Source organism: Typha latifolia, chromosome 4 (genome assembly GCF_019914945.1).
Source record: "Typha latifolia isolate L0001 chromosome 4, TyphaL0001v2, whole genome shotgun sequence".
NCBI lineage: Eukaryota > Viridiplantae > Streptophyta > Magnoliopsida > Poales > Typhaceae > Typha > Typha latifolia.
In genome coordinates this window covers 6,484,312-6,495,196 of record NC_133089.1, presented here as the reverse complement: position 1 = coordinate 6,495,196, position 10,885 = coordinate 6,484,312, and the positions used below count along the sequence as shown (strand labels likewise).

Below are 10,885 nucleotides of genomic sequence, written 5' to 3'. Positions count from 1 at the left end.
CTAGCCTAGTTTGCAAGCTAATTAGTAGTGTAATTGGCTACTATAAAAACACGAGTAACTTTACAATTTTAGAAATTGTGAGTTAGGTAAATAATGTTGTTTGTAAGATTGTCAACTACATAAGAAGATTGGCTGGTTCCATTTAGAATATTGACTAGCAATATTAAGTCAGATTCTATCTAAAGATTATGAATGCTCTTGTCACAAGACTAAAGAGAGCTTAATCATATATAGAGCTAACCTAAAGTAACCACATCTTACCCTTACAAGATTCGAAGCGTAGTTAGCTCGTCAAACAAGACAATGAAGCTTGCTCCCCTAATTCAGATCGACTCATAAAGGAGTTGTCCATATTAACCTTAAACTACCAAGAAAGTGGTAGTTCCCAATAAATTAGAGGAGTGGGGAGTGTAGGTTTCTAAGTCGACAGAATAGCTATTGATGTATTCTTCGGCTAATTTAAAGGAATGGGTCAAACCCTTTCAATACCCTCCCATTGGTTGTTATTGTTGACATTACTATGATTAAAAGTAAAGATAAGAAAATATCTTAAAACTTAAAATAATTATTTGCATTATGCTTTTTAAGAATATTTTTTTCTTCATGTGTTTCTCAATCAAATTAAAATGTATGATATGGATAAATAATTATTATTATTTCTATAAGTAATAATTAGTATAATATTTCATCTATCAAACATAAAAAAAATAAACAAAAAAATATAAGTCTTGCCATTGGGCATTACCACACATTAAAAGTGGATAAAAGTTTTAAGCCATGGATATAAATTTTAAGAGAATATAAATCTTCTGAAAATAGTTCTAACTATATTAAAAGTGGTTCAAATGAAAGAAAAAAAAAAGCTAGAGAATTTTTTGTGCACGTGCATCAGAAAATTGATTATATTTACTTTGGGCACAAAAATAAATAAACGGATAACTTGTTGATGAGCGTTTGAATGCACTCTAAGCCACTTAAAAGCCAATTTAAAGCCATTTGAATATATTTACAAAATTTTACCTTTTTGCTAACTTTATGGACAATCTTTCAAAGGCTATTTAGACTCTATGTGATAGTGGTATAAAAGAAAGTTTTTAACTAAATCCTAAGCTCTCGCTTGTAAAAAATGAATAGTCTTCCTCTAGAATAAGCATTCTTATTTTAGTGTACTAATTAACAACAACTTAGCTTTTTTAGTATCATTCACTCTCCTCTTTTTGTTTCATATCTAGGCTTCAATCTAGGGTATTCTCATTATTTGGTTTAAAATATCACAAACTCCTAATGTAAATTTATCATTTTTTATTATTTTAAAATAAATTTTATGCCACATTGAATATAATTATTACTCTTTATACTAGTATTAGCTCTCTTCTTTTGGTATTAAAAATTAGAATATTTCTTCTAGAGTTGGCCTTATTCCATAAGCAAACGAGACGAGGCCTAAGACATCTATTATATTATCTTTGGTGCAACTTTTAGAGATAGTTACTTTGGGAGGCTCCGTGACAGAATATTTTAATTTGGGTTACTATCTAGCCTATCTTCTTGAGATTTTGAAGAACTTTGTCTCAAGGATTATTGATACTAAAGCATCAATCTCAATAAATACTAAGATTGGGAACCAATTACAAGAAATAGTATATGATGAATGCAAAGCAAACAAAACCTTACAGACATAGTAATGGATATCGATAGGTAGTCTAAATCCATTTTGTGACTGCTATAATTATTTAATGATTTATTCAATCTTTGATAGGATTGGTGGATTTTCTTTTTTATGTTGAGTTTAGGGTTTTTTTAACTAATGGACTGACATTTGGAAAAGAATAATTATTTCAGTGGAAAATATAATATTTTGAAGAATATAATGGCAATTATGATATCTTGAAAGTTTGCAGTGGCAATTATATAAAAATCCCTTTTCTATAGTTGTCGCTCTTAGAAGAGGAAGATAAGATATTAAGAGAAGTGAAGGGCTGCAATGGATAATTTAACAGTCACGTAAAATATGGGACCTAAAAGTAGAGTTGGAAAGTAAAACTCCCCCTCCAGCCACATTTCGTTAAAATTAAGAAAGTACTCTAATTTAGGAAAAGTTAGAAAAATCAAATTTAGGAAAAGTTAGAAAGATCACTTCCTTAAGCACTTTCTGTAACCTAACAATAGAAAGTGAGTAGTTTTCGAAACTACTCACTTTACTTCCCTACAAAAACCTTTAAAGAAAGTTCTACAGTATAAAACAAGTATTTTCCCTCTCTAGAGTGTCAGAGGGAAGCCGAGATATGAAACCTGAGAACGAGAGATTTCTTAAATTAGAAAATTCATCCTGCAAAAGTAACAGGTAGCTCATTCTTCTCGTATTACTGTATTACCTGGTAAATACGGTTACTTAATGGAGGATTAGTCGATAAAAGTTGTCCTGAAACATCTCTTTAGAGTGAATAACTAACGTCTGCATTTCGACGAGCTGCCAGATTCCGGAACCGAAAGTGATGCACTGGGAAGGAAGAAGAATAATTTCAACAGGAACTCAGTGCATTGCGAAGTAGTACAAGCTTATTGAGAGAGAAGGTAGGCTGAGAACTAAATGTGGTGCCAAGTGGAAAACAATTAATTTCATAGTCTAATTGCACATAAATTTTCTGTTTCACACCAATCATTGCAATTAAATCAATTACAGTGTCACATGGTTTAATATGATGAACCACCTTTCTTCTGCGTTAGACGTCTAGAGACAAGACAATCCACCATCTGGGTAACATCTAGAGCGAAGGGCAAAGCACACCACTATTCACAAGTACGATTTCATTTGCTCACGCAAACAGCCAGAAGAAGAAGATCAGTCCTGCTAAATGCTCTCATTTTTTCATTTTTGAGTGTTTCACAAGCCAATCAATTACCATGTCAATGTTGGTTGAATTCTTGCATGAGATCGTGAAGCAACAAACTTCTCTGTCTGTGATAGACTTCAGTCCCCTGCAATGCAGAAATGGTCAGTAACAAGAGCAGAACTAGTATTACATATATTTCTTTCAACCACAAATGCTAGAGATATCTGTTACAGTGATTCATGACTTACATTTCATCTGTCATGGCCTGCTTTGACAAAGCTTCAGTCTTATCTACTTTATTTCCAAGGACTAGTAAAGGGATCCCACTTAAGGATGGCTTGCTTAGGAGATCATGAAGCTCACTCTTTGAGATTCGCAAGTTATCATGATCAGCTGCATCAACAACATACCTGCAGAAGTATAAGATTTAAATAAATATATTACGTCTAAGCCCACCACAGGGCATAATAGGTACTGCATCAAATAATCAATATCATATTATGAACGATATGATAGTTTCAATTCTGATCATCATGAAATTTGTATAAGCGCAATAAAAAGTTGCCTTCAACACTAGATTTCTTGTAATAACAGAGGTAGGAAGGATATCATAAAAAAGGGTATGGAGACTGAGATGTCACAAGACAACTACGTATGGTATCAATCTTTCACTCTCTCCCTTTTCCTTCTTTTTTCTTCTTCTCACTGCATTATGATTTTTCTTTATTTTGTTCAATTTTCTTCCACTCACTCTCTTTCTATTCTCTTCTTTTCAATTTTTATTGCATCATAGTTTTTCTTTCTTTATTTTCTTATTTTTGGTAAACTTTTTTCTAAATTTTTTAGAAATTTTTCTATATTTTTAAATAATATTTAGAATTTTATGTAATTATTAAAAAGTCTGATCCGACCAGGCGACCAATACGGCCGGATATGACTGACCGACCGAGATGTATCGTTTTTCCGGAAGGCTAATCCTAATTTTTCGAACCTTGGTATCAATCAGTAAAATCATTGATCTCTACTTTGTAGATAGCATAGTGTAAAAAGTGCATGATAAGTGGGACAGGAAAAGCATACACTTTAGTCAAAATAACTATTTATGACTATTTAAGGATAATAGATATAAAAGATGACATGAGTTAGACACTACTGAGTTGTGCCACAATTTTTTAATGTTAGTACAAGATATCTAAGAGGCATATAATTAGAACATTTAAAAGAAGAAAAAAGGAAGGAAAAAAAATCTGGGAAGAAAACTGTAAGAGAAATTTCTGCCTCAAATCTTGGCCACAATGATATGTAAGAAACATAGTAAAGTAAAGGTTTCTGTCAAGATATAAGCAGTCGAGTCGAAGGAGGTGCCTGTGTTGCAACAAAGCTCTGCATTTCTGATGTAAGTGGAATTGATAACACTCTGACATTCTTATCTAAAGTGAAATGCACTGTATCTGTTTCTATACCAGATGCATTCCAGGAAGAGTGTCAAAGAAGGTTAGGCATCTAGTAACTTAATTTCCTTTACTAGATATGAGGTTTACATAGTAGCTAGTAAATGAGCTCTATAGAGCTGCATATTCAAGACATGGAAACACTGACTTTTATAATGTGGATAACGCTGTGTATTCATTTTCCATCTACACTTACCATTGGTGGTAGCTTTATGCACTAGGACACCCTCTTTATCTTCCAAAAATTAGTATCCAAGAGGAGCACATGCCTAGTGCGGCAAGGGCAGTGAAAGAAAGTAAAATAATAAGCCTTGCTATAGTTATCTGGAGGTGACTTGTAAAAATCTACCTTCAGAATTGATAATTATTGCGGGCAACTTCCTGTCATTCAAGTTCTTACAGTTCTTTTCCATGATTATGTTTTTATTAGCTCTCATTTATTTCGCTAATCTATAAAAAAAATGTAAGATTACAAGAGAAAGCTTTATTACATCTTCTTGCTGTTGTAAGTAGAAGTAAAACATAGTATAGGGCTATAGGCCCTATGCACAGTCTAGGAAAAAAGACATGCATCCACTGTTGTTCCTATATGCATACATGCAAACATGACTTCATATTATTAGCCTTGATAATAAACAGTAGTAGTTCAATGAACTAGTGAAGGATTTATCCTTCTTATTACATTGGACAGTTAAATATAATTCTAGACTAATGCAGGCACCACTATCTTTACATATGTATTAGAGAAGACGTAGAACTCCAATAGATCATTTACTTTTCTTTTCAGTGGCAGTCCTATGACGAGATGTCAACTTTAAATCTGCATGTCCTTTCTGGGTTTAATGGGAAAGACACCTTAAAAAAGAACTTAATCCTTGAGATAGCTCTCTCAATGAGAACAACTCCATGCATGCTCTTCTGAAGTTGATTATGCACTTCAACTACACTTCAACTACATAGATATCGGAGGTGTACACCTGGAAATCAGTTGGCTGGTGCAGTAAATTTTCTTAGGGCTCAAATTACTCAGGTTGAAAAATTTAGGGTTTGAAATGTAATAAAGTCAAATTGCATTGTTCTTCAGGCAATAAAAATTAACTAAGCAATAAATACAGGTATCAATTCCATAACCTCTTAGATTGACTAATAACAGATTGCCGCTCATCCTAATTGACCACATGAGAAAACTAAATATTCTCCTAAGTAAGATGATTGAGAAGACTTAAAAGAGCAGCATGAGACATTACTAAATACTAACAATCACCAAACTAGAAGAAAGTAGAAAATCTACCAACGGTGTACTTTGAAACCTAAATTCATATTCCAATCAAAATAAGCCAGTTGCTCAATGGATCAAAAACTGTTGAACCAGGAGAGCGCAGATGTTTAACCTTATGGTGACATACTGAAACCTAAATTCATAGTCCAATCAAAATGAGCCAGTTGCTCAATGGATCAAAACCTGTTGAACCAGGAGAGCAAATGTTTAACCTTGTGGTGACATACAAATCAAGAACAAGATGAAGACAACAGAAAGGCTTTTCTTTCACTTCACTCATTCTCTCTTTTCCAAGGTTCTAAGTATCGGTTTCGAAATTGGGATTGGGTGCTGGCCTTCCGTTTCGAACATTCCGATGTGGGGATCGACTAAATCGGCCAAATCAACCAATTTGTTTCGAATCGAGATCGGCCGATACTTGAATCCATGCTCTTTTCTTCCTCTCTTCATCTATTTCTCTCCTACTCTTTTCTACTAAAAGACAACAACGCTATGACCTCTCTCTCTCTCTAAGGGAGAGGTAAGTAGTGCCTAGGTGGATATATGCAACTTACCTCATATAATTTCCATAAATTGATCTAATGAAGAAATGTTGCACGATAGCATGCCTTTCAGTCACATAAACAACACCCTCAAAGAACTTTGAACATGTGAAATAAGAATTTTAAAAATAATGCGATCCGAGTCAAATCGGATCATATCATAAGGACATTGGGCTCGATAAATCGAGCCTATTTATCTTTTAATTGATTCATGCTTATATAAGCCCTCAAGACAAATCTAGTTAAGTTATGTAAGCCACCAAGACAAATTTGATTAAATCATATAAACCTTTAAGGCAAATTAAATTAAGTCATGTAAACCTCCAAGGTAAATCCTAGTTCAAGTCGTATAAGTCTTTAGAGCTAAGTTCGAATAGGACTCATTGTACTCGACCTCTATATATAAAAAGACTGGGCTTTATTCGTCGAAGCATCAAATAATTGAGAAATAAATTTAGTCTTGAGTTTATCTAAGGAGTAAGAGTAAAATAATTTAGGAGTAGAAGTAAATTAATCATAGTTATTTATTTTTCTGAGTAAATCTAAGTTAGAAACCCAAATTCCATCTCCAACCTATAACCACCATTACCTCCGGCAGCCACCCTATCCTACGGCCATCCACCACTACTCTTGGCCGTCCGCCGCCCTCCGACGATAGCTGCAACGTCGGATATTTACCATTTGTCTGATTTTGATCTTGCTCTACTATTTTAATTATATCTTTTCATTCAGATATCCGATTGACGTGAAACTAAAGCCATTAGAACCATATCTCGTGACACTATCACCATCTAAATTTTTATAATTTTCTTATGTCCAGATCGTTCTAAATCTGGTTTGTAACAAAAAATATGAAAAAGAATAACTTTTGCACCATCAATGATATATGAAAATTTTAGAAGACCAAATATTCTGATTTTATGTTAGTTCCAATCAGCCTTTTATATACAAATTCCATTTTATCCCAGTGTCTTGCCGCTTTGTCCTAAGTACATCTTCATTCTAGAATCCAGATAGAATAGTTCTTGTTCTAAAAGCTCTTTGTTAACAAATTTATTGTGTTCAAGTGACCATGTTTGTGATGGCGTTAGGAATGCCTTAGTTGGGAATGTCCTTCGCAAAATGTAAGTCTAAGCCTTGAAGAAGTTGTCTCCATGTATGGCCTGCTTTTTTTCCTTTCAATGCTTCTCATTTTCCAAATTGACTTACAAAGATCTCATTGAGCATTCATAACTTCATATTGTTACTGAAATAACATACCTAACTATCTACATCCCTATGATCAACAATAAATCAACTTCGTTATTTATAAACTGGTATTAGTTACAATAGATTCATATGGCCTCTGTCATCGATATACATATTTTATGCAACTCAAAAAACAGGCCTAACCTATAAATAATCTATTCTTCAGCAGCTTCTTGTTACAGAATTAGCTTTTGAGTTTTGATATTGTCCATATTGGTAGCAGTTATTTCTCTTCTTAATATCAGCCACAAAACTAATCTAGACATTAAACTCTGCCATGGCTATCTTGAAGTTATAGATCAATTACTGGCAAAATTCGCAGAAACAAATATTGTTCTTTACTTGGTTCAAGGCCAATAATTGGATAAACCAATGCTTTCAGTCATTCAATATTCTAATCTAAGTTGTACACTTGCACTTAACGATAGATTCAATATGTGATTTAAGTTATGTTGTAATAAAAAAAAGACAGATCCTTGTATGAGTTAAGAAAAAGAAAAGATCCTTATAGGTACAAGCATTAGGCAAGGAAAAAAGTGAAAAACAATGGGGTTTCTGTTTTATCAAAGTCTTTGTGCACCATGTGCATATATAGGTATGTTTGACATATATAAAAACAAGAATATGTTTTCACCTTTTTTTTTCTCAATAAGTTGGTATAAAGGTCAAAAACTTGAGAATTAACTTATCTACAAAATGAAGAAAGACAAGGCCCAAAACTTCTTCTATCGAAAACCCTTAGGATCAGAGTACGCTACATACTTATAGAGTTCATACCATGGATTCCAGTTTCAGCCGATCCTGATCTAAACTGAAACAAGCTGGTTGACTGGTTTCGACTGGGATATCCGTCGTATTGGCCGATACAATTGATCCCACCCGAAATTGCAACTGCTCTGTTGCGGCTGTAGAAAGAGAGAGGGGGAAAGAGAAAAAGAAAGAGAGACTGAGAGTGAGGGAGAGAGACGGAGGTTTGCTACAGCAAAGAGAGAGAGCAAGAAGAGAGAAAGAGTGATGGAGAGAGAGAAACGGATACAACAGACCAACAGTAACAGGGATAGAGAAGAAATGAAGGAATAAAGATTTTTAGGCTTTATATATGACTAATTGTTATTTTCTTATTTTCTTGTAATTTTTTCTAAATATTTAAAAATTTATCAAGATTTTTAAATAATATTTAAAATTTTATTTAATTAAATAATAGTCTGATCCAATACGGATGGCCGATATGGCCGATACGTAATATTTTTTTGGACGGCCGATCTTGATCCCAAAACTGAGTTTGGGAACCTTGGTTCATACCTTAGTACCTTACATTAAGAAAACCACAAGAAATGAGCATATTGTCACAGCCCATACAGTTTTCGGCCCTAAACTGAAGTATATGCTCAATTATCCTTCATAGGCTGTGCACTATAATGGACTGATGTAAAGGGTTTAGAAAAGGATTAAACATACAAGGATGAATGATTAAATGATGTACAAAAACATATAAATTATAGGATATGTCTAACATTATGATGAATTGAAATTTTTATCCAGAATTATTAAATAATAATTTGAAGACAAGAATTGCATGATAAGTACTGAAGAAGTTTCAGTTCCCCAATTGGCTATAAACTAGAAGCACCATCATGACATAACAGATATCTAGCAGGTGAAACACATACACAATTGCAGAGACTGCACGACAATATCTCTCCCACATGCTGCGGAACCGAGGCTGACCTCCAAGATCCCATAACTTTATTGTTACATTACCCTTGGTCACCTTCCTCATATTGAATCCTACCTGCAAAATGAACAAAAAATAGTTAAAACTAAAAGGCTGGTATATATGAATAAGCAACGATACTCATGTTTACTCACAGTAGGAATCATGTCCTCACTATATCCACCAGTCTGTAAAAGGGAAAGAAAGAAGAAGCAATCAACACAGAAGAGTGTCAGAAGGCATCATAATAGTGATTGGGATTTAGATCAGCAAACATAATAGGATCAATACCGCAATGACATTCACGAGTGAAGTTTTCCCAGCATTTTGAAGCCCAATTAATGAAAGCTCCATTTCCTGCTTGAAAAATAGGCTGCAATTCGAAGACAAATATACACACACCAAATTAACATCGAAGAAGGCATCAAGTCCTAAAATGAAACAAAAATTGTAATACTGAGATGAGTAAAGAGAAGAAGACAACATATCATCCCCTCGTATAACATTTTTGTAGTAATACTAATTCTTCCTATCTCTTCCACATTACGGTGTTCCCTCACAACAATCAATGAGAAAACCAATAATTTAACTATTTCCCTTCTCCTTTTCTTCCCATCTACCACCCATGGATTGTATCTGACTCAATAACCACAACCGCAATAAAGGCGCAATCTTGCAATGAAACTGTATCAACCGCATTCAGATGCACAAAAATCACAGAAACAAACCCGAATGACACAAACATGAGCCAAAATCAGATCGGCACAAATTCATCTGAAATAATTCAGAATTCAGAGAACTCTCGGTCATACCTTCGAAGCCAATTAAGGAAAGCTTCCCAGAATCCCATGGCGGCGGGGGTGGTGGAGGGATCGAGGAAGGGAACAGGGACGGAGAGGGATCGAGAGGGGAGAGATTCGGGATTATCTGGAGGGATTGGTGGGACAAAAATTAGGGCTTTTTTGGCGGGGGTGTTTGCTTTATTTAAGCTTGGGATGGAGCGGAGCCTCCGCTCTCCACAGCTCCGATTTTGACCATCGAGGAGTCGAAGCACCACTTTTGCCCGCCACTGGCAACCGTAGTTAAAGGCCGCCGCGGGGAGTAGTAAAGGAGAAATAGTTGATGAGAATATGGAAGTTGCTTGAAATGACCAATTTTGGCGTATAGAATTATGGACGGTAGGTGTCGCGTACAGGGTGGAATGTTATGGGCGTTAGTGGTGGATCAAATTGGGCATCCACTGCTTTGTCGACACGTTTCAAGTGCTTCGTTGAGCACGGATTCACGTGAAAAATGTAGAGCTTACGTGGTGGCAGGTAAATAGAACGGCGCCTTTTCCTCGTGCAAGTTTTTTTTTTTTTAATTATAAGAAAGCTTGCCATACTCTTTTCTTTGCCGATAGGCCAACGCTGATCCATCAGTCCTGGCTGCTATCCTCAACAATGGGTTGGCCTCTTCTTGCATTCCACACTGGACCAAATCACCAAATTAACTAGAAGTTCTTTTTGGGAGAAAGGCAAGGACTATAAGGGCATTCACCACGTTTAACTCGACACAATAACTAGAGCTAAGACAATATTGGTATAAAAAATATTTGGTTAGCTAAATCTAGAGGTGGTAAAATTTAACCCCACCCAATAACCCAACGTGATAACTCGACTCTTAATCGAATTTGGGTTTAGTATAATCGGGTTCGGATCATAAATGAGTCAACCCGCCTAACACGTTTAATAAATGGTTATGTTCGAATTTATACAACTGACCCATTTTGACCCGTTTAAGTATACAGGTCGAGTTAGGTCAAGTCAGGTCAACCT

The 10,885-nt window shown here is 34.9% G+C and overlaps 1 protein-coding gene across 1 annotated transcript; it reads right to left on the bottom strand.

The window, feature by feature from the left end:
- Nucleotides 1-2,593: 2,593 nt before the first annotated feature.
- LOC140786595 (ADP-ribosylation factor-like protein 8a) lies at nt 2,594-10,242 on the bottom strand. Its single transcript, XM_073135142.1, has 6 exons — nt 9,881-10,242; nt 9,360-9,441; nt 9,224-9,256; nt 9,025-9,146; nt 3,083-3,244; nt 2,594-2,979 (listed from the first exon to the last, which is right to left on the bottom strand). The coding sequence occupies exons 1-6, from the start codon at nt 9,916-9,918 to the stop codon at nt 2,862-2,864; spliced, it is 555 nt and encodes a 184-aa protein (XP_072991243.1). The 5' UTR covers nt 9,919-10,242; the 3' UTR covers nt 2,594-2,861.
- Between the last annotated feature and the right edge of the window lie 643 nt (nt 10,243-10,885).

Bases quoted from the DNA above. Each gene is read 5' to 3' on its own strand.
- LOC140786595 (XM_073135142.1), bottom strand. From the start codon at position 9,918: ATGGGATTCTGGGAAGCTTTCCTTAATTGGCTTCGAAG. The intron at 9,442-9,880 runs GTATGACCGAGA...TTCGAATTGCAG, and splicing joins TTCCTTAATTGGCTTCGAAG to CCTATTTTTCAAGCAGGAAA. The intron at 2,980-3,082 runs GTAAGTCATGAA...TCTGCATTGCAG, and splicing joins CAGGCCATGACAGATGAAAT to GGGACTGAAGTCTATCACAG.